At 42.2% G+C, this 25,462-nt stretch overlaps 1 protein-coding gene and 1 long non-coding RNA gene across 2 annotated transcripts; both read right to left on the reverse strand.

Moving 5' to 3' along the window:
- Positions 1-4,340: 4,340 nt before the first annotated feature.
- LOC125377553 lies at positions 4,341-7,900 on the reverse strand. Its single transcript, XR_007219704.1, has 3 exons — positions 7,835-7,900; positions 6,114-6,236; positions 4,341-5,726 (listed from the first exon to the last, which is right to left on the reverse strand). It is a non-coding gene; the product is annotated as an uncharacterized LOC125377553 (long non-coding RNA).
- Positions 7,901-8,889: 989 nt separating this feature from the next.
- On the reverse strand, positions 8,890-20,389 carry LOC124125476. The gene is made up of 8 exons (XM_048391195.1): positions 18,018-20,389; positions 16,737-16,890; positions 15,631-15,797; positions 13,878-14,042; positions 12,530-12,737; positions 11,600-11,717; positions 10,224-10,409; positions 8,890-9,087 (listed from the first exon to the last, which is right to left on the reverse strand). Exons 1-8 carry the CDS (start codon positions 20,356-20,358, stop codon positions 8,926-8,928), a joined length of 3,501 nt encoding a protein of 1,166 aa, XP_048247152.1. The 5' UTR covers positions 20,359-20,389; the 3' UTR covers positions 8,890-8,925.
- Between the last annotated feature and the right edge of the window lie 5,073 nt (positions 20,390-25,462).

The following is a 25,462-nucleotide window of genomic DNA, read 5'->3' on the forward strand; positions in this document are numbered from 1 at the left end:
CATGTCATCTATCCCAATTGCGTGGATCGATGCTCATGCTATTAATCCCTGGATTGTCTGGTGAAGACTCGATTATTTACAGACCGCCGTCATATAGCTGGACTTAGTCGATACATCGTATGGATGACATCGTATCCAAATTGTATGGATCGATGCTCATGATGTCAATCACTGGACTGTCTGGTCCAGACTCGATAATTTAGCCGGAATATTGCGGAATGCTCCGTTAAACAACAAACATTACATTTTTTATATTGCGGAATATAAACACGTATGCATGTAACAAATCACACATATGGTCCAAAACGCTCTCATTAAACCTTAAGAAAAATACCTATAACGGACGACAATTTAAATAAATCTACATGGTTAAATGCAGTTCTTCACAAGTAGTTATTTTACATGTGTTTCAACTAGGTCGCATGATGAAAGCTTTAGAGCATCTGTGTAGATGGTGAATTCAGTAAAATATTTAGATACATCATAAGTATGAAGCCATGATTTTACTCCATAAAATCATCGTCCTCCAGGGTATTGAGAAGACCATCTATATCTCAAAATCCATGTGATCTGGGAGATTTGGTCCTACTAAGGTCCGGCCAAGTCCCTTTTCACCAGGGCCCGATTCCACAAAGCGATCGTAGTGCTACAACTGTCGTACGTCTATGTTAAAGTATGGGAGTTACGATCATCTTAGCGCTACGATCACTTTGTGGAACGGACCCCAGGCCCATTAGTATCCCTAGACTGTCATCGAGGCTCCTGGCTGTTATTTTTCTGTACCTTGTGAACTGGGCGTGCGTTTGAAGTTGCACGCTGGTTGCCCACGTGCAACACACCCTTCTTGAAATATCCACGTCTACCATGGTCTTTGAGTCCTCTGTAAACGCCGGTACATCTTGTGAGGACAGGATAGCCCTTCTCTGTTTTGAGGTGCCACCCAAAGTGTCTGCTTGAAGATATGTTTATCACACAAGAATAAAAAGATAAATAAAGTCTGTATACTATGCAATGTTCCAGGCACTCACTGGACGTGGGAGATCCTCAACATGATCGTGGCAGGCAAGGCCGAGTACGCCAAACACTGGCAGAATTCTGCCTGGCTGGAATGCAGGACCGAGGAAGAACAAGATGAACTGCCATCACCAAGGATCTTTCACTCCGATTCACAGCCAAGGTAAAATGTTTGTGCCATGAAACTGACGGTCACGTGGGCGACTTATATTTACGACAATGGAGAAAGTTATGGAGAAGTCCAGTAGTTTAAGCATTAGTTCACAACGTCAAAGATCCAGTTAAATTCTTAACATCGACATGTGTGTAAGCAAGTGTGGGTGTCTTTCGCCATGCCATGTGTTGAATGTTAGCACGAAACCCATGCACTAACTCATTCACTCACCCACACACTGCATATTACGAACGTGGAATTTTAATAGCAGAAACCCCTACAGGGCGTCTTCGTCCACAATGGTTTTTACATAATCTAATTAAGATATATAATTAATATAGAAAAAAAGCGACAAAAACATGTCCATAATCTAAAGGAAGTTCATGGTCCGATTCCAACGGCAGCATAAACATGTTTTTCTAACTCACTATCAAATAGTGATGACACCAGGTGTTAGCGGAAGGGTGGGTGTTCCCTTCCCCATCGATGGCACCCGCCACAAACACATGTAAGGGCAAGAAAGTAAAGGTTCATGCCCGAAACTTTAAACGCATCATGATACCTGTTTATTTCGGTGGACGATTTCCGTATTTACAGACAGATGCCAGAGTTGCTATGGAAACGAGAATGCTAGGTGGTATACGTCCAAAGGAATCCAAAAGACTGTAGTGTCGCACTCTTGTTAGTTGAGCCAACAGGTACGTGAGGAAAATCCCTCACAGCGGAAGACCTTCAGTGGCTCCTGAGACGAGTTTCACAGTTTGTTAGTAGGAGAGGTGAAATTGGGTTTAACGTTGCGTCCAAGATTATTCCGCTTACATAGGGACGTGCATGGACGTGTGTATGTGTGTGTGGCTGCTTGTACTAGTCCGGACTGATGCCGATTAATAGTGCTAGACCAATGAGATATCATGCCACAGGTTAACATGAATACCCCACTCAGACACAGTATACTGACTCCGAGCCGACCAGTCCTTGTTTTACACCTTCATGGCAAGCGCCAGACAGGGTAACAAGTATCATCCTTTAACGTCTTTTGGTGTGACGCGGCGGGGATCGAACCCTCGACCGGTGTTTGGTCATAGAGGGTTGTGGTTCGTATATCATCATATTAGCTGCATTGTACACATCGTGGGAACAGATTATGTTACTCCTGTTGTAAAATCCAGCTTTACCACGACTTGGGATGAGAACAGTGATCTTTTGTTTCGCAGATGCTTGCCATTTTGTTGAAACGCACGAACTAGGCTACGATGCTGATGGTGACTTCTGCGATACGAACCTTATTCCATTTGCAACAGTTCTGACCAGCACAAGCAGACACAGAACGCGCGCATGTGTGCATACATGTACACGCCGCTACATATGTGCAATAATCGTGAGCGTGACGACGTTAAACCCCATTTCACCTCACCTCACGTGAAATGTAGAACCGAACAAATTAACGATTTTACACAGTACATTTTATAACGACGTTTCAGGGCTACTTCTTGCCCATCTTCAACAACAATAATGAAACTGTTATCCAGAAATAATTTCACACTTCATGCCTCTTTCACGTCTTTTCAGGGACTACGCAGTTTTTCTCGGCAGCATTGACCCCTTCAGGCGCCCAAGAAATCTATAATAATGGATTAATTATTTTGTGTTTCAGAATGGACGTCTCCTGTGGGTCTTCCTGGGATGTGTGATCCTTTGTATTATTGCTCCATGCGCCATGCAAGTGAAGATGTATGTGTTTAGCATCGTGAACATGGGAGATACTGGCGGAATGAGTACATCATCATCCAGAATCAGTGATAAGAAGATGCATGGAAGACCAGATCAAAAGGAGACAGTCAAGGATAAGTACATCGTCTACACCTGTAACACAGGACGTTGTGGCGGGCTGGCGGGCTGGCGGACAGGCAGAAGGGGATTGTCACAGCCTTTGTGTTGTCGCAGATGTTAGGACGGCTGTTTGGCATTAGCATGTTCAAGCCGTGTGACATCTCAGAGTTCGTCATCCCTAACGACATGGATTGGACATTTGATAGTAGAACATTAGCACATTTGAAAAAGGAATGGTTTGTTGATATGGATGGTGATGGCATGGGGGTTGCTATGGCTACATGAGATCTGGGAGCAATGTTTCAGAACGACGGTACTATGTACACTGGAAATATAGATTTGGTTCCTTATCTCATGAAAATTCCGTTGTTTCACAAAGTCTCTTGGGCTCGGAAATTAAATCACCTTGATATTTATAAATACGCATTTAAAAAACTATTCAAACTTTCGGATAAAACACAAAATGTATACGATGAAATAATTGCAACAATTTATCCAAATCACCAAAATCAAGCCTGTGCCCATATACGAATGGGAAAGAGCCGGACAATCGCGAGAGATGACAGCCGAAAGGCTCATCGGCATGATCCGGAAAGCCTGATCCGTTTTCTCAAAAGTAGACGACATCCGGGTTATGATAAGCTGTTCTTTGCAACGAATTCAGAGCAGGTCAGGAATCGGTTTAAAAAGGTATTTCCTGACTCCTATCTAGAAGTAAAAGGGCAGATTGCTCACATAGATCGCCCATCCCGAACGTTTGAGTGTTCGGCGATGGAGAAGGTTGTCCTGGACCAGTATATTTTGTCAGTATGCGACACTTTGGTGATGTCTGTTTGTGGTTTCAGTTGACTTGCCGCAATAATCAGAGGACAAGACGGAGATCTGTTTTTGGCCAGGAGCAATAACGTGTCAGAGGGTCCCAGCCTTCCTCCAACACTATGAACCTGTGTTCTTGTGGGTTCTGTATTTATTTTGGTAGACAAGATATTTCCACATTCAAAACATACTTTCAGGACATCCAGAATGACCCACGAATTATTGGGTAAGACCAGAAGACAAATATGTTTTTATCAACTATTTTTCTGGAACAAATAATTAAAAAAAATTAATTCTAGCCACCTCCCTCAAATGTCATTTTCAATTCTACACACTTTCCGGAAGCATGATCGGTGGGAATCATTGTTCCTTTTCATAAACGGAGATATTCATTCATCTAATACGAGGGGCATTCAATAAGTTTTGCAACTTCAATATAAGACCAAGTCGCAGAATATCTTTTGCACTTTTATTTTTCAATATAATCTCCATTCACCTCAATACACTTATTCCATTTATCCTTGAAGCTTTTACTAGCATTTTTATAGAAATCCGCAGATTGGCGCTCTTACCTCGCCTCTGTGGCAGCCTTCATGTCCTCGTCATCCTGGAAGCGTCTCCCACGTAGGGCAGATTTCATTTGCCTGAACAGGAAATAGTGATTTGGGGCTAAGTCTGGGCTGTAGGGTGGGTGATTTAACTGTACAGCCCAGACTTAGCCCCCAGTGCTGTTCCCATGTTCTCAAAATAGAAACTGACAGGTATTTCAACATTCCAAGAGATTAAGAGGTTGTGCACTCTTTGTAATGAAGGTTACGTCGAAGATGAATACAATTTTTGATGGTTTGTGTCCGGTATAAAACACTGCGTGAGAAGTACATACCTACTAAATGTATATCATACCCTACACGTAACAAATACAATATGCTTTTGGCATCAACGGATACGAATGAAATTTGACACCTGGCTAAGTATATGTTTCATGCAAATTGCTTCAGAAAGATGCATGTTGACTGCTAATGTTTATTGTTACATATATTATATGCTGACTGACCACCCATATGAGCATGAGCCGGAGGCCTACATTTGTCATGAATAAATGTCGATCAATACCAACGATGATACTAATCACCAAACGCTAAGGCAGGAAGTATGTCATATTCACCCCAATTGCAAATGTGCACACCACACATGTGTAATTAATGGAATATGTACTGAGTCAGGTATATTCCATTCCAATTACAAATACATTTTATATTATTGTAAATACATTTTATAAATACTCACAGGAAATAAAACAAACTCGTTTTCATACATAGTTTCCTGCCAAGTAACTGTTACTGTCACGTAGTGTCGCTCCCTGTATCCGACTGATGTCTATCTGCCAGGTAAATTGTAGACAAATGTAATCATGATTTCTCTCTACCAGGCAGTTTGAAGACCTATGTCAGCCTGATGTCTAACTGCCAGGCAGTGTGAAAACCTGTGTCAGCCTGATGTCTAACTACCAGGCAGTGTGAAGACCTATGTCAGTCTGATGTCTAACTGCCAGGCAGTGTGAAAACCTGTGTCAGCCTGATGTCTTTCTGCTAGGCAGTGTGAAGACCTATGTCCGCATGATGTACCACTACCAGACAGTATGATGACCTTTGTCCACACGATGTACCACTACCAGACTGTGTGATGACCTATGTCCGCATGATGTAACACTACCAGACTGTGAAGACCTATGTCCGCATGATGTACCACTGTCAGGCAGAATGAAAACCTAAATTCCCCAACTGTTGCAGACCTACGTCCGGATAATGTTCCACTGTTGCGAGGGTGAGGAGTCACAGATTGTAATTTCAATGATGCCATCTGGGTTGGCTTGGAGACAGAGCTGGAGTAACCGATGGTACAAAGTATCATCCTGAAAAGAGGATGTGGAACACGGAGTTACTGCAGATACAAAATACACCAACACGTGGGCATTGCACCTCTATCCATTAACCAACTATTACCCCCGACTGACTTGAGAGCGTTGTAGAAACAAAAAGGACGAGTTATGATATGGGTCCTTTTTTACCACTTGGAAATTGGGAAATGGAAATTATCGGGTATGTTCACTTTGAAAACCTTCAAGAAAACCTCTTAAATAAGCAATGTCAAATTGCAGCTTGTACGTTGTGGTGTTAGATTAACATCATCTACAATGTACATACATGGTGAAATGCAACTATATGTAAACGTCACCCTTGTTTACGGTATTAGAAAATATTTCTTTAAAATGTTCAACCAACCTTGGCACTCGGCTTACCTCCCTGTATTCCCAGTTGTGTCTGTCTGAGCATGTCCGGTCCAGATGGAGGCTGGTCATGTCCAAAGTGCAGATGAACATGTTATCCTGTTGGAAGTCTCCTTGTTGAGTTATTTGCCACAGCTAAGAATATATGAAACACAGAAACAAGTTGTACACCACAAAAAACAGACAACACGCCACACGCCACACGCCACACGCCACACGCCACACGCCACAGACCACACGACACACCACAGACCACACGACACACCACAGACCACGAAACACACACGACAGATCGCACGACACACCACAGATCACACGACACACACGACAGATCGCACGACACACACGACACACCACAGATCACACGACACACACGACAGATCGCACGACACACACGACAGATCGCACGACACACCACAGATCACACGACACACACGACAGATCGCACGACACACACGACACACCACAGATCACACGACACACGACAGATCGCACGACACACACGACAGATCGCACGACACACACGACAGATCACACGACACACACGACAGATCGCACGACACACACGACACACCACAGACACACACGACACACACGACACACCACAGATCACACGACACACCACAGATCACACGATACACCACATATCACACGACACACCACAGATCACACGACACACACGACAGATCGCACGACACACACGACACACCACAGATCACACGACACACACGACACACCACAGACCACACGACACACACGACACACCACATATCACACGACACACCACAGATCACACGACACACACGACAGATCGCACGACACACACGACACACCACAGATCACACGACACACACGACAGATCGCACGACACACACGACACACCACAGATCACACGACACACCACAGATCACACGACACACACGACAGATCGCACGACACACACGACAGATCGCACGACACACACGACACACCACAGATCACGCCCCGAAAACCTTGGAATCAATCCATGCCATATTAATTCTAATTACATTTCCACATGTTTCACATTGTCTAACAGTGCATCCATCTATCACATATACTCTTACAACAGGGACGGTGCAGTAGCCTAATGGTTTTCAGGTCAGTTCGGTTATTTACAAACCGACGTCAGATAGCTGTAATATTATTACCACTGACTGTGGTATGGTGCGTGTGGTGTTTGGAATGAAAACAACTCTACAGGTGAGGTGAGGTGAAATTGGGTTTAACGTCGCGTCCAAGATTATTGCACTTATATAGCGCGCGCGCGTGTGTGTCTCTCTGTGTGTGTGTGTCTGTGTGTGTGTGTCTGTGTGTGTGTGTGTACGTGTGTGTGTGTGTGTGCTTGTACTAGTCCGGACTGATGCCGATTTATAGTGCTAGCCCACTGAGATACCATGCCGCAGTTTAACATGAATACCCCACTCAGACACAGTATACTGAATCCGAGCCGAACAGTCCTTGTTGTAGCCCCCTAATGCCGAGCGCCAGACAGGGTAACAACAAGTACCATCTTTTAACGTCTTTTGGTATGACGCGGCCGGGGATCGAACACCGGACCTTCCGCTCTCCGGGCGGACGCTCTACCACTTGACCACGGTAGGGAACTGTACAGGGATCAATGAATGACATACACTGCGAATTGGTTCGAAAGTATGTGCCACCCAGCTACATCGTGTGCGTCCACCCCTCGCTACTCGACACCCTGCATTTACCTGGTTTACACCCTGTCCATGACACGGCCTCAGGTGGAGATTCTGTCCACTCAGGCTTGTCACGCAGTGACGGGACCCAGCAGGTCGAACCTATCAAATATACGTTACAAAAGTAAGTGACTTTACGCCGTCTTCAGCAACAATCCGATACCATCATAAATGTTTCTTCATGCATTGTGCCTTTGTGGTATCGAACATGGATTTTCGACATGATGACCAGTGGCCTTAACCACTGGGCCACGAGTGGCCAAATATATCTAACAGTGATGCACTAAATACAGATTCCACTTCTTCATATTCTGCAACTACTGCAACATGATATAATAAATATCATAAAATAAATAAATGCAGCAAAGAGGGTTTGGGTGATCCTGGCACAGTCAGACTGGTAAGGCGCATCATCATTTCAGGGCCCTTGCCCCTTCTACACGCAACCCAGACAGCGAATGGGACTTCTCCAAGGAAGCGATGCCGAGTAGAGTCCAGAACGTTTCGGAGAATATAAAGATTCCTAAAATTGCAGCCTCCTGCATTGCCCTGATTGTCAGAAGGGCTGTAGTCCTGGCAGCAGGGGGTACTCTCCCAATGTCAGTCAACAGATTGGGATGTACCAAAACCTATGGCACCGAGAACAATAGGGGGTCGGCCAGCTTGGTACTTGGGATGCATGCGTGACAATTCGTGCCATATTGTTTTCTGAATCTTGTCAATCGCATTAGTGTCAAAAGGGACAGAAAATTCAATAATATTCATGGGATTTATCAAAAAGGACAAGATCAGGTTAGTTGGCCTGGATAAGTCTGAGGCTGCATACGAGCGTATTCCAGAAGAATTTGGTATTTATCATTTCCCATGACACACTCTACATATTCTACTACAGATTCAACTAGAACTACCACCACCGCCACCAACACCACCGTCATCACCACCACCGCCATTGCAAACGCAACAACCACCACCACCGTCATCACCACCACTACAACTACTGTAATTACTACAACCAACAATATCATTACCCAAAGGTATCCTTCACCATTAGTCATTTCCTTCTGCCGTGAAGTGATCATATATGAAGGCATGTGCACATTCTCTCAGTTAGATCCTACATGGTCACGTGGTCTAACCTCTCCAGATGCGACGAGACGATGGGGAACCTGCTTCTCCGCGTAGACGTTGCGCATGTACCAGTGGAAGTCGTGACAGCGAAGGCGCTGCCTCAGAGCTTGACGGAGGGTTATGTCCCCGTAATTGTCCTATTGAAACCATGTTTATAAGATTTACATAATTAGTAAACGTTTCACTTTTTAGCCTACAGAAAACCCTACAACTACAAACTGTACTACTCCCCATAACGTGTAATAATAGTGCGAACTATAAGTGCTACTACTATTGCTACTACTGCTGCTACTACTACTGCTGCTACTACTACTATTGCTGCTACTACTACTACTATTGCTACTGCTGCTGCTACTACTACTGCTACTACTATTGCTACTACTACTATTCTTACTACTACTATTGCTACTGCTGCTGCTATCACTGCTGCTACTACTACTATTACTACTGCTACTACTGCTGCTACTACTACTACTTTTGCTACTGCTGCTGCTACTACTGCTGCTACTACTACTATTGCTTCTACTGCTGCTACTACTACTATTGCTACTACTGCTGCTACTACTGCTATTGCTACTGCTTCTGCTACTACTGCTACTGCTGCTACTGCAACTATCATGTCCACTGCTACTACTGCTGCTACTACTACTATTGCTACTGCTACTAGTGCTACTACTACTACTGCTGCTACTTCTACTACTATTGCTGCTACTACTGCTATTGATACTGCTACTAGTGCTGCTACTACCACCATTGCTTCTGCTTCTACTAAACTGCTACTACTACTAGTAGTATTGCTACTGCTACTACTGCTGCTACTACTACTATTGCTACTGCTACTAGTGATAATACTACTACCATTGCTACTGCTACTACTACTAGTATTGCTACTGCTACTACTCCTGCTAATACTACTACTATTGCTACTGCTACTAGTGCTGCTACTACTACTACTACCATTGCTACTGCTACTACTACCATTGCTACTGCTACTACTACCACTGCTTCTGCTACTACTACCATTGCTACTGCTACTACTACTGCTGCTACTACCACTACTACTATTGCTACTGCTACTACTTCAGTTGATACTACTACTGCTACTACTACCACTACTACGATTGCTACTGCTTCTACTGCGGCTACTACTACTATTTCTACTTCTACTTATGCTGCTACTACTGCTACTACTGCTGCTACTACTACTACCACTACAACTTCTCCCACCACCACTTGTACTTCAACTTCTGTTGCTACTGCTTCACATGCTCACCGGTTTCAAGAAGGATGGATCATACACATAGTTCTTGTATGCATCCATCCACACTTCCGCTACTCTCACTGTGTTAACGTTGGCAACCTCCTCTCTGTTTGGCCACGTGACAGGGTTGGAGTTCCGGAACACGTGACCAACTTGTGAACATGGCAGAAGGAGTATACTGCCATTGCACATCCAAACCTGGAGCAAGTGTGAAATGTGTTGTAATAATCAGTTTGATTGCGGACAAACCGGTAGTCAAGCATGATCAACGATACTCCATCGGGGCCACAGTAACACGAAATCAGATATGTCCGTCATGACCTCCCGATCCACCTTCAGAGACACTTGGACAACCCCCAGCCCACATCTACCAGGAATCCAAACGTGTATGGCAGTGTCCAATACTATTACTACTACTACTACTACTACTATTACTACTACTACTACTACTACTACTACTACTACTACTACTACTACTACTACTACTGCTACCACTACTGCTACCACTACTACTACCACTACTATTATTACTACTACCACTACTACTACTAGAATGACTACTACTACTACTACAACTACTACAACTACTACTACTGCTACCACTGCTACTACCACTACTAAAATGACTACTACTACTACTACTATTACTACTACTACTAAAGTGACTAGTACTACTACTACTACTACCACTCCTACTACCACTACTACTACTATTATTACTACTACTACCCCTACTACTACTAAAATGACTACAACTGCTATAACTAAAATAATCCCTATTACTACTGTTACTACTACGACTACTACTACTACAACTACTACGACTACTACTACAACTACTACTACAACTTCTACTACAACTACTACTACTGCTACCACTACTACTACCACTACTACTACTAAAATGACTACTACTACTACTACTACTACTATTACTACTACTACTACTACTAAAAGGACTACTACTACTACTTCTACTACCACTACTACTACTACCACTACTACTACTACTACTACTGCTACCACTACCACTTCTACTACTAAAATGACTACTACTACTACTACTACTAAAATGACTACTACTACAACTACTACTACTACTACAACCACTACTACTGCTATTATTACTACTACTACCACTACTACTACTAAAATGACTACTACTGCAACTACTATAACTACAATAATCACTATTACTACTGTTACTACTACGACTACTACTACTACTACTACTACTACTAAAACTACTACTACTACTTCTTAATTGTTCACACACATGATGATCATGAGAGTGATCTGAGAGTGTTAATGAACGTTGTCTTTGTTTAGGTTACAATTCTGGCTCGCTCTATAAAAGATTCAACATTTGAAAGAATAGTCAACCCCACCTTAAAGGAGAGTTCCAGGTTTTCCCCTCCCCAGAACATCATCCCTGGATCAAAACCTCCGAGTATTTCAAAGAAGGCCTTGTTGATGGCAAACACTCCCCCTGGGATCGTGGGGGATCTGGAAATAACACACAAACTGACATGATCAGGTCATGTTCCGTCTTTGTAAGATCAATGTACCCTTCAGGCAAGCAGTTTGTTTTCTTGCTTGCCTTTGATCGTGGGTTCGAATCTCAGTTCTTCCTGGTTATGTTTTTGGGTTCGTCATCGCCTTACCGTGATTCACGTAGGAATTCCCTGACATGAAGCTGGTACGACTGATACAACTGAAATACTGTTCAAAGCTGCGTTTAAACCAAAACTCCATCAGTCACCCATTTCTATGTGTTATACGTGCAACATATATATGAAACAGGCCATTGCCTTGCACCCTTTTGCACTTCTTGCCTCAGCGGTGTCTTTGATAGAGTGTCTGCCCGTCGAGCAGAATGTCGGCCACCCAAAATACGTTAAAGTATGGTACTTGTTATTGGCGCTCAGCATAAAGACGAAGAATGAGTGAGTTTGATTTTACGCTGCTTTTAGCAATATTCCAGCAATATCACGGCGGGGGACACAAGAAAATGGCTTCACACATTGTACCCATGTCGGGAATCGAACCCAGGTCTTCGGCGTGACGAGCGAATGCTTTAACCACTAGGCTAAACGACCCCCCGTTGAAACAAGCCCATCGACTCGGACGGCATTTATGTGTTTGAGTTGGGTATCCATGTTAAACTGCAGCATGGTATCTCATTGGTCTAGCACTATAAAACAGGCAAAACGTCCTACTAGTATAAGAAGCCACACACTGTAGGTTAGTGACAAAGTCGTGAACGCGATGTTAAACCATATTTCACCACACTCCATTATCACTCACTGACAGTTTACCTTATCGGCTCAGTCTCTGTTCTTTTGTTTTGTTCCTTGGCAGGAATGGCGTCCCACACAAACCTCAAGCCTTCCCAACTGAAACCGCCTCGATGTGTAGGCAACGACGTCCGGGAACGAAAGTCATCGGGATCAATTGGGGTGATCACCGGGAAGGTAACGGTAGAAGGGTCCAGTGATATTACCTCTAACAACGGTTCCAGCCAGCCTGTGGACGGAACATATCTTACGCTAGTTGAATTTATTTTCTACCATAAGGTATACGTACATGATACCCACATCTATCACCTCATCATAGAGGAGGATCACATGTTGTCACTATCGGCCATTTATGTAATGCATTATCTCAAACAAAGAATTGACTTAATTTAAATTAAACAATCATCTGTGGGGCGGCCTGGTAGCCTAGTGGTTAAAGCGTTCGCTCGTCACGCCGAAGACCCGGGTTCGATTCCCGACATGGATACATTGTGTGAAGCCTATTTCTGGTGTCCCCCGCTGTTATATTGCTGGAATATTGCCAACAGCGGCGTAAAATCATCCGCACTCACTCAAATTATGTAACGTCATGGGCCTAAAAACCTCGCTAGATCTTATTTACAACTGTCAAGTAAAATAACAAAAATCAATTAATACTTTGCATAAATCATTTGTTATTCAGAGTTACGTCACTCAAGTCCCGAGTAAGGCTTTCAAAAGGATTTATGGTAGACATGTGGAGGTTATTATCAAATTTTAGGTTTCGGTGACCAGAGTGAGTGAGTATGGTTTTACGCCTCTTTTAGCAATATTCCAGCAATATCACGGCGGGGGACACCAGAAATGGGCTTCACACATTGTACCCATGTCGGGAATCGAACCCGGGTCTTCGGCGTGACGAGCGAACGCTTTAACCACAAGGCTACCCGACCGCCCCTTCGGTGACCAGAATGATGTCCGATGCAATTCACTGTCATGACTTTGTTTCCGTGAATTTGCAGGTGAACATTTGTCTAGCCTTTGCATGTATTTGTGACGAGCGACTCACATGTTCATGATATAGTCGGATATTGTTTGATACTGTTTGTCTTGTTTGTTGTTTAACGCCGCACATAGCAATATTACGGGTTTACGACGGTGGTGTGTAAGTAATCGACCTTGGACCAGACAATCTAGTGAGTGACAGGGACATCTATCTACGCAATTGGGATGTGAAGCCATGCAGCAACCAAGTCAGCGAGCCTGACCTAACGATCCCGTTAGTCGCCTCGTTTTGGACCTATAGTTGTCAGTGGTTCGGTGACTGTTTTCAGCCTAGTAACGTTTAGATAACGTTTTGGCCAAATCCAATTTTCAAGTGACTTGTTACCTGGGAAACATTCAGTGTGTGAGTCCATGAAGATCAGAACTGGAGCTCGTGCAGCAGCGTAACCAAGGAGTCGAGAACGTGCCACGCCCTGTCTCGTTGTGGTGCGGAGGAGTGTGACCTTGACGAGAGTGGCTATATATTCCTCAAGTGGAGTCTTCAGATAACCTTATTGGACAGACAGGTAATTTTCATATCCTCCGACATTTGAGAGAGCACAATCTCATTTAAATTAGACCTTACTTCTCGCTACCGCTAGACAAAGACCTGAAGACATCCCATTAGGGGTCACATCAGAACGACCTTTCATTCGACCAATGAGAGCGTCGCTTACCAGATCATGAAAATGACAGTCGGAATGTGATTTCTAATCATACAACCTCGAAAATTTTTACACGGGGTATTCCGAACGATAGTTACAGGTTTAACGACTGAATCCATACAATCTAGACCATCTATTAGCCATTCCAGAATGTTCTTTTGTTAAGGTTTCAAATTTGTAATCGAGAATTTGTCAAAATGTGTTTCAAAGCGTAGCCGCCAATTTGAAATTAGTGCCGTAAAGCACGAGAAAGCGGCCTTCTGATTGGTCATTCTATTGGTCGGTCAAAGTTCGCGCAAGGTCGGTCTAACTTGACCCGTAATGGGATGTGCTCAGATCTTTGTTTAGCGGTAGCGAGAACTAAGGTCTGATTTTAGTGAAATTGGAGAGAACATGACATATATCAGACATGGCCATCTTATATTAAACCTTGGACGAGAAACAGAAGGAAATATTGGAGTACATCATTTACACTGATGACATGAATAAACACAAGTGTTCCGAGATTGAGCTTTGCATTTCTCATTTATTTTAATGCAGCTCCTAGTGGTAGAGAGAGCGGAAAGTCCAGGGTTCAATCCCTTGCCGCGTCATGCCAAAAAGCGTTAAAAGATGGTACTTGTTGTTACCCTGTCTGGCGCTCGGCATTAGGGGGCTAAATAAGGACTGGTCGGCTCGGAGTCAGTATACTGTGTCTGAGTGGGGTATTCATGTTGAACTGCGGCATGGCATCTCAGTGGGCTAGCACAATAAACTCGGCATTAAGGGGCTAAAACAAGGAGTGGTCGGCTCGGAGTCAGTATACTGTGTCTGAGTGGGGTATTCATGTTGAACTGCGGCATGGCATCTCAGTGAGCTAGCACTATAAACTCGGCATTAAGGGGCTAAAACAAGGACTGGTCGGCTCGGAGTCAGTATACTGTGTCTGAGTAGGGTATTCATGTTAAACTGCGGCATGGCATCTCAGTTGGCTTACACGATACAATCGGTATTAATCCGGACAAATACAAGCAGCCACACACACAGGTGTATGCACGTGGCTATATAAGTGCAGCAATCTTGGACGGACGTTAAACTTAATGTTCTAGTCAACTCTTGTTTGCCTTTACGCCCTTTGGAATATGTTTCGTCGTATAATCCAGCCTGGATATTCTATTGCGTGGACGTTTTGTATGTACCATCAATCATAGCACTTCGATGGCTTTGTTAAACGAGCCCCGCTAATTATCATCAGGCTTCACCGTATCTTAATATTTATTTACTAGAAGAGCGTTTGTTACTGGAAAAAAATCTAAATATTTCGGCATGTAACAGTCTGGTTCTCCATTACCATCACGACACATTTTGATATATCTCACTATCATCGGTTGGACTCTTTACGGAAATCCTTCGGATCATTGCAGTTTGAAAAGTAGAGCTATAAGAATTATTTACCATTATTGGAGAGGTCATCCACGAGAATAATCTCCCTCAGTAGGTCCGGGGGCGATCTGTCCAGAATACTGTGGATTGACCGGAGGAGTGTTGACCAAGCCTCGTTATGGAATGATATGATGACGCTTACTTCCGGTAACTTCCCCGAGTAGAGCCTTGTCCTGCAACTTATGAACGTATATTTCCAGGTTATAACCCTGCACGCAAGAACCTGAAAATATCCAAATATAAAAACTTTGCAATAACAAAACATCAACTACTGTTGCAAACACCGTAATATATGTCGGATAAGTTATTTATAATTAGCATGTATTTTCTATACTGATCTTCACGATCTTGCCATGGAAACCACTGCCAGTAGTTCTGGCATCGAGTGTTACGTTTCATAACATTTCATTTCGCTCGTGTGTGATTTACTGCAGACAGTATATGCATGATGTATTCCTTGGCGCGACGATATATCACCTCAATTCTCCTGTCAAAACGATGTTGATAAAATCTAACCAGTAAACATGTTGCTGTTTATGTAGGTAGTTGTTACATTTACAAACTACTACTACTACTACTACTACTACTACTACTACTACTGCTACATCTATACTATCAACTACTACCACTGCAACTGCTACTGCACTGCAACTGTTTTTTTTACAAACGCCTACTACCACTACCATTACTAAGTTAATACAATCTACTACTACTACCACTACAAACTACTGCTGCTGCTACTACTACTACTACTACTACTACTACAACTACTACTACTACTACAGCTATTATAACTACTACTTCTACTTCTATTACTATAAACAACTACCCCTGCTACTGCTGCTGCTACTACTTTTACAAACGACTACTAATACCACTACTACTGCTAGTGCTACTACTACTATTACAAAGTACTACTTATACTACTACCATTACAGACTACCACTACTACTACTACTACTACTACTTCTACTACTACTACTACTACTGCCACTACTGCTACTACTTCTATTACAAACTACTACTTCTACGACTAGTTTTGCTATTGTGTGACACTATATACTACATATAATATATAATATATACATATATTATTGGTACATGTGTTCATGCCATACCTTTTAGGTCTATCATCGAACAGTCGTCTTCTGACGGAGACCATGTCACTCACGTACTGGTTAAAGTAGTGCTGTTTGTATCCCTCCGCATATTGCAGCCTGTCCCGGTAAGAGAGTGTGTCATAGTCTACTGTTACGGGTGCTCCGTACTCCCCTGTGCAGATCACATCTTCATGTTGAGTTTTAATTTAATTGTCAGTCATAATTACACTTGAATGGAAAATATAGTTGCAACAACATATGTATACTCGAAATCTGATTGTTTTTTAATCCCAAACAACGATGACTGCAACCTCGTTTATCATACAACACTAGTCTCATCTCACGGAAGTCGGAAAGGAATTACCGGGTCGGCAGTATTCAGGTGAGTGAGTGAGTGAGTATGGTTTAAGGCCGCTTCTAGCAATATTTCAGTAATATCACGGCGGGAAACACAAGAAATGGGCTTCACACAATGCACCCATGTCGCGAATCGAACCCGGTTCTTTTGCGTTAAACTATAGTGAAAATGTATATGTACATGTAACGTCTCCGTCTATGCGCAGCTGACTCCTCCTGTGAGAACCCTCGCTCAGGTTCGCATGTAATGGTGAACTGATTGTCTCGGCTAGATGGTTGACAGCGGTGTAAAATGGGACTGCGTTGCGTGTACGTTATTGTATCAGTTTCGGAGATCGGGTGGAGCTATCAACCTTGGCGATTAATTTCACTTATGAAGTATTCATGGCAGGTCAGCTGAGACAGATTAGCTTTCCTCCATGTGCTGATATACCCCCTTATAAGCTGGTTAGGTAGATCTACAGTAGATAGTGGTCTTAGTTCCACATCTACCAAGGGGCTATTAACAGCTCGGTATATAATACTTTTGATCAAACTGATATGGTTTCCGAATATTTTTCAACATGAATAGACTAGAATTTATAAACATGTACTGCAACTTTCAAAATATATGCATATGGTTCATAAATTACCTTTATATACTTTGAGCGTGCGTGCGATCGTGCGTGCGTATGTATGTCGTATAATAAAGGCGCCAAACTGTTAAACCCTAACGATAATCACATGAAATCTCTGCCAAATCATTTCTTTGAGGCTGCCAAATACTATTGGTTGACAAATGAACATGGTCGAGTGGACGGACTAATTTGTTGTGTGGTGCGGCATATATTATATAATTGTCAGTTATCAGTTTTCATATCCGAAAAGAGTATTCTCATGACAATGGTTTTGTGATGTGCCAGAGTAAGAACAATATTCGCCATTTACATTGTCACACATTACCTGGTCCACTGGGCGTGTCCTGCGATGTTGACTGCGGCAAATGAGGTTCGACGAACACGGTTTGTCTCTCAAAAGCTTCAATCTGCAGAGACTGAGTCTTTCCCTGAGAAGTACTCACGTGACTACCCCCTGAAGGACTTCCCGTAACATTTATTATTCGAGCCTCGTCCACACGAATGTCCAGCTCCACGTCTTCCCCTTCATTATCCTTCACAGCGTGGTCAGAGGTTGTTCCGTTAGGTAATTGGCGGTAAAGACTGACCTCTGCGTCAGCTGTGGTTACATTGCCGATGGGATCTGCTGTTGATCTGCTTTCAGTGACGGCAGGGAGAGACAAGATCTTTGGTGCCATTTCCTCCATGTTGGTATTATGAATGCCCTTTTCCAAACGTGTTTCGGGACTTGTGGTTCCACCATCTATTGTATGCTGTGCTGAGATGGACGTTTCCTTCGACTGAATTAACTCTCGTGTAGAATATGGTTCATGAGGTGTACCGCTTCTTAGCCTGAAAATACCGTTCCGTAATATTGTTGATTCCCTTTTGTAGTCAACTTCCATGTCCAGGTACAGTAGCGCCTGTTGTGTCTGTTCCTTGCCGTAGCTTGGCGTGGAGGACGGAACTAGCTTATCTACATATGGCATCAATGTATTGGTGTCAACATCAGAGTCCATGCCTGCAGTTGTTGTTGCTTTTTGAAGGTCTGGCTGCCTTGAGATGGATGGGCTTTTAGATTCTCTAGAAAGATGTCGGATTCTATCATAGATAAAGGTTGTTGGGGCTGATGTTGCAGGTCCAGGTTGTTTGGTGTTTTGGATGTCGTTGTGTACATTGTAGATAACCTGTTTCTCTGTTTGGCTGTTTGGAGTTGGTGGCGTTTCAGGCCGCCTGGTGTTTGGGATGTAATTGAATTCTTCTAAAGCCTTTTGTTGCACAGTGGGACTAATTGGTGTTGTTGGGATTTCGAGTGAGCTGAGGAATGGGATGTAATTGGGGTTTTCAAGTACCCTTTGCTGTACAGTTCGGCTGACTGGTGTTGTTGGAATTTCGGGTGGGCTGAGGAATGGGATTTTGTTGGGGTTTTCAAGTACTCTTTGTTGCACAGTTGGACTGACTGGTGTTGTTGGGATTTCGGGTGGCCTAATGAATGGAATGTTTAATTTTTCAAATGCCCTTTGTTGTTCAGTTGAACCGAGTGGCGTGGTTGGAATTTCGGGTGGCCTCAAGAATGGGATGATGCTGGATTTTTCAAATGGTTTTGGTTTCACAGTTTGACTGTGTTTTGCTGTAGGGAGTTGGGACGGCTTCCGGAATGAGATCTTATTGGATTTTTCAAATGCCCTTTGTTGCACAGTAGGACTTTCTCGCTTTCCTAGAATTTCGGGTGGGTCGAGAAATGCTGTCTGTTTCACAGATGGACTGTTTGGGGTTGTTGATATTTCGAGTGGCTCGATAAATGGGGTTTTATTTAATTTTTCAAATGTCTTTTGTTGCACAGTAGGCCTGTTTAGTGTTATTGGAATTTTGGGTGGACTGAAGTATGGGGTGTTGAATTCTTCAGATCCCCTTTTTTGCCCAGATGGACTGACTGGCGTTGTTGGAATTTCAGGTGGCCTCAGAAATGGGACGTTGTTGTATTTCTCAAATGCCCTTTCGTGTACAGTGGAATTGATTGTGGCTGTTGGAATTTCGGGTGGCCTAAGGAATGGGATGATTCTGGATTGTTCACTTTGTTTCACAGTTGGACTGTTTAGTGTTGTTGGAGTTATGGAACGACTCACGGTAATATTTTTGAGGGTCGTAGATTCGTTTCGATTCGTCTTTCTCGTTATAAAGTCAGATAACTTGACTATACGTCTTTCACCTGTCACTGGTTCCAGAACTGAATGTGCTAACATTGCTGTAGTATTGACTGTGCTGTTGTTTGAGACCCTTGTGGGTTGCTTGAGCAAACGTTGCTTCATGTCCGAATATCTCTGTATGGAGGACATACGAGGACGAGTAAAGTTAGGGCTAGTATATGCCTTCCTGAAAACACGTTTGGCTGATTTGTCAAACACAGAACGAGTCATTTGCATTTGACGTGTCTTGTAACTCCCCCCTGTGGCTTTGTTGTCATGAAACTGTCTCGGTGACTGTTTTACGGTGTCTATAGAGGGGCCACCTGTTGTAAACCCTTTCACATCATCTTTCCTGTGATCTACTTTATCATATACTTTATTTTCTTGACCCAGATTTGTAAAGTGTTTGTTATGACTGACAAGTTTATTTGTCTTTTGTGCTAACTGGTGGCTAACTCTTGGTGCATTTGTTTCTGCTGCAACGCGATCCAATTTGGTCATGTCGCGACGTTTATCTGTACTTGATAACACATCTTGGTCCACCTCTCTATTCGTTTGTGAACTAGCAAGAGGCAATTGTAAAATATTCCGATTTCCATTCTTGACGGGTATGTTGTTCACCACAGTGGGTGGCGTTGCAGCTGGTTTTGGTTCAGGAGGGAACAGCAGAAGCCTATCAAGAGTCAGTGGTACCTGCATTTTCTTATCATCACGTATATTAGAGAATTGAGCATTCGCCCTAGATTCTTGAGGATTAGGTCGTGTCACAGCCTTTGTATTACTGGGTTCTGCATCTGGCCTTTCTTCAGCAGGTACAGGGGGCTTAGATTGTGTCACTACCTTTTCATTATTGGGCCCTAAGTGTGGTCTATCTTCATGGGCACTTGAGACATTCGCAACATCCGCAGCAGGTTCTGGAGGCTTTGATAGCATCACAGGCTTTTCATTATTTGTTCCTGATTGTTCGACGGCAACAATGCTGATTCTATCATATGGAACAGGCGTTGTGCTTTGTTTAACAAAAAAGAAGTTCCCCACATATGCTGCAGTGTGTCCTAGAAGAAAACGTTCTTCTCCAGGTCTTCTCAAGGTCTTCTCTGTGACGTCTTGTGCAGATTCCTTGATGGTAGGTAGTATTGTAAAGCTTGTGAAAAATACAGTTAAGTATATAGTGCACATGGTGACGGGCACAACCAGTGGTAGATATTTCCGGGACCTCATCGTGCAAGATGAGCCTCGTATCTAAAATCCAGTCGTGAGATTGTATACACTGGAGATTTTACAATGATCACTTTGTTTTCCTTTTTAGGACGCACAGTAACTGAACCCTGTACTGAAAGGCTGTATGATAAACAAGTTGTTTTCCAGTAGGTTCTACAGTAAACACGTTGTGTTACTTTTAGATTGCACGTTGAACAAACAGTTTACATGTAGTTTGCATAATGAAAACATTGTTGCACGATAAACACAATGTTGTACTGGTGACAGCATATGTTGTGCTGTATACCGGTGAACACATGGTCTACTTGTATTCTTTCATCAGTGAAGGACATTAGCACAACAGCTCTTATGTCCTTATGCAGCACGTTAATTCTTCTCATGCGTTAGCTTTCCACAAAGGTATCCATATTCGACGTAAATGGTCTGTCATGAAATCCTTCCATATAGTAACCTGTGATTGATGTGAAATGTAACAAAAATATAACGTTTGGTCACATAACGGCAAAAGCTGTTCAGAAGTCATTGAGCACAATACACTACCACTGTGTCTCTCCTTGACACTGCCCGACTTCCGGTTATGGACACTTGGCACAACTCCTGATGTAAGGCGCATCACCGAGGAAGAAAGACAAACGTGGTCAAAATATCAATTTTGCAGATCTTAAGACTTCAGAGCATTCTTAATTACAAATGCTTGACAAACAATATCCGGAAATATCGTAAAACAGACAAAACAACGACAGGTGAAATCGTCCCCTAAACGAAATACCCGATTACTAAGCGTTTAATTTCATTACATTCACGTGGACATTAAAATACTTTGAACAAATAATATACATTTCTCTCTCTCGGAAATTGGCGAAATGTATCATGGAAAATTGATTTTCCAACAATATCGGAATATTTTTTGTCTCAATTTACTTGTCCTTTAAAGTTCAATGTGTTTATTTGAACGAAATTTAATGTGACCGATATATATATATGTCTGGAAACTAAACATTTACCCAATCGTCAAAAAGGCACCCGTATTATAGCCTCAAACAGGTAAATGATTCACGTTGTCAACATTTTCATAGAACAAACATAACAGTATTATATATTTCTGAAGACTTTTCACACAATGACGACACCGGCTCCATTCATCCATAACGTATGTATTTTAGAAAATAACTATGTGTATATGAAACACAATATTTTTAGTAGATGAAAATAGAACCTACCCGAGGTCTCTGAGCACCACTGGCTAATGTCGAGGGACATCTAACGCTGACTGTGTATGAGTAAGAGCGTGTCATGACATGGAATGAAATTATATATCTGATAGAGCAGATAACTATGAAAGTATATAGTCCGCGTGTACCATCATCGACACGCCTCTTCAGGGAAGGTTTCACAATTGTGGAATATAAAGCTTAGATCCTAGATAACTTGTTTCACGTGGAATGTGCACACTTCAATGTTATGCCACGCTCCAGTTAAGGAGGTGTATCACTTTCTATTCCATAGTGGAATTTTTTTTCATTTTTGTTTCACGCTGCTTTTAGCAATATTCCAGTGCTTGGGTGATTTCAGCGATGCCACAGTGCGCCAGATTAACGATTTGAGGCAATTACGTGTGATCCTCTTCGTAAGTTGATCATGTACTCGGAGTACCAAAGCAAATATAGATCAGGTTTGAATTTCTATATAATTATTAATAGGTAAGTTAAGGCAGTACCTTCACAGGTATACGTTTCCACTAACATGGTGATAGAAGGCTATCGGGTAACCAATGCACAAGACGAAATCAGAAGACAAATGCTGCAGCATCACAACTTCACTGCGTACAGTGATCCATTTTCGGAATAGTAGCCTTGTCACGGGCATGAGGATTGAGGTCCTTAAACACATTATGTCCCAGGAAAGGCTTTGTGGGCATATTTAATCAGTCGTGTCTAGTTGTCCAGCAATGTTTTTGAATCGATTCAATAATGATATTTATTATCCCAAACTGGCGTCCACAGGAGATATCCTAGGAGATATCACTCAATGAAATTGCATCACAGACCCTTGTAGACCAATGTGATTTCATCGGTCACGTGACATCACTAACTTCTCTGCTGGTGAAGATGGTTAGCCGTTCTTTGTAAATCCAAGACACTATATGTTTCTATTTACAAACTAAAGACGAATGATTTTATTTTTACTTATTCAGTAAGTCTCGACATTTCAAACTTTCATCGACTCGTATTGAGAGTGAGTGATTTAAGATTTATAGCAAAATTTCATGTGATTATAAGTAAGTTTATTCCAAACATTTAAAGCCAACAAGTATTCAAGGATTAAAACCATGGAAAATAAAAAAAATACTCTGAATGAAATGGGACGTACCCTGTCAGGGGACTATTATTTTACATTACTTCAACCCCCTTCGAGGTACAGCCACTAACAATCTCAGTTATGAATTTATTCTACTAAACTAAAACCACTTACATTTTACAATACATATTATCCAAAGTTATCAATTAACGCAGTTTCTTTAAAAAACTCAAGAATTAAAGAGACCTTTTATGGGTGAAACCTGGAAACCGTATTGCATATATGTCAAATAATATCATTATTAGATGAGAAAGGTCTGTTTTAAAACTACCTCAGTAAATCAGTCACAGTAATACTATCGTAATACATTTACATCAAGTACAAGAAGTCAAAATGGCCGACACAATAAACCTGAAGTTTTATAAATCCGAAGTTGTTAATAAACCTCTGGCTATTATAAGTGTCAGTTATCATTGGTCAAATTGGCCAATAATTGAAAGATTATTGTAAGGATGTGTCGACTAGATACCAAGGTAAATTCATAGTTTGCTGTTGACTGTCACGGACCGAGTCGACATATATACTACGATAGCTCGATAACTAGGATTGGTCGTAGCGAGCATTATGATTCAACGGGCATGCAATCAAACTCTCTGACTTATCCAAATATATGCTAAAACGCCTGAGTTCAAGATTGAATACTTACTCATCTGTATTTATTTGTCCTCGGCAGTCCATAATGGTACGCCGTTACACTATTGTAGCAGTACCATCTTGCGTCCAATAGTTTCCATGTGACCGTATTGCATAGAAGCAGTACAATGTTGTGTCTATACTTTAACATGTGACCGTATTGCATAGAAGCAGCACAGTGTTGCATCTATGCTATAACATGTGACCGTATTGCATAGAAGATGTTCAATGTTGTGTATATTATGACCTGTGACCGTATTGCATAGAAGCAGTTCAATGTTGTGTATATTATGACCTGTGGCCGTATTGCATAGAAGCAGTTCAATGTTGTGTATATTATGACCTGTGACCGTATTGCATAGAAGCAGTTCAATGTTGTGTATATTATGACCTGTGACCGTATTGCATAGAAGCAGTTCAATGTTGTGTATATTATGACCTGTGACCGTATTGCATAGAAGCAGTTCAATGTTGTGTATATTATTACATGTGGCCGTTATGCATAGAAGTAGCAGAATGTTGCATCTATACTATAACATGTGACCGTATCGCATAGAAGTATTACAATGTTGTGTCTATAATGTAACCTGTTGCTGTATTGCATAGAAGCAATCCAATGTTGTGTCTATAATGTAACATGTGACTGTATTGCATTGAAAACAGTACAATGTTGTGTCTTTTATGTAACATGTGGCTGCATAGCATAAAACAGAACAATTTTGCCTGCGTAATTTAACAGGCGGCTATGTTGCATAGAAGGAGTATAATGTTGTTCCCAAGACGTGATATGTGACTGTATTGAAGCAGTATAACGCTGAGACCATATTGTTCCATACTGCCCCAAAATATCGGCATCCCAGCCACTAAAACAGTTGGCCAGTTGGGCAACCACGTGTTCATAAAATGAGTGTACATGTTCAGGTCTTCAACAAGCACCTGTCAGGAAAGCTCGAGAGATGCTGTAAACAATAAAAGGTACAAATATGTTTGAGGTTATTGATATTAAGCTTCATAATTTTATAATATATTTTATATGTGTTCCTTTTAAGGATTGTGTGGCAGATATAAGAAGAATGGCTGAATATCTCGATCGTTCCCTTCCTCAAGAAGCAAAGTGAAGAATTTGATCAAATATACGAAATAAAGAAGAATAATGTAACGTTGGCGCTGGTGTTGGACATGATGTAAAGAATTGCAATTAATTATTAGTATTAACGAAAATATGGTTTCGTATGATCATGTTTCCACAGCCAATCCACATCATTTTACAGGATTCTGTTGAAGTCAACCTCAGTAGTTCAGGATAAGGCATGCGCAACACTCCTTCACACACGTTACTTACCAGAGAAATCTTGGGGATTAAGAAGAATCTCTGCAGGCTACAAATGACCAA

The sequence above is a fragment of the Haliotis rufescens genome, unplaced genomic scaffold, assembly GCF_023055435.1.
Source record: "Haliotis rufescens isolate VD_foot unplaced genomic scaffold, xgHalRufe1.0.p SCAF_9, whole genome shotgun sequence".
In the NCBI taxonomy this organism is placed as follows: Eukaryota; Metazoa; Mollusca; class Gastropoda; order Lepetellida; family Haliotidae; genus Haliotis; species Haliotis rufescens.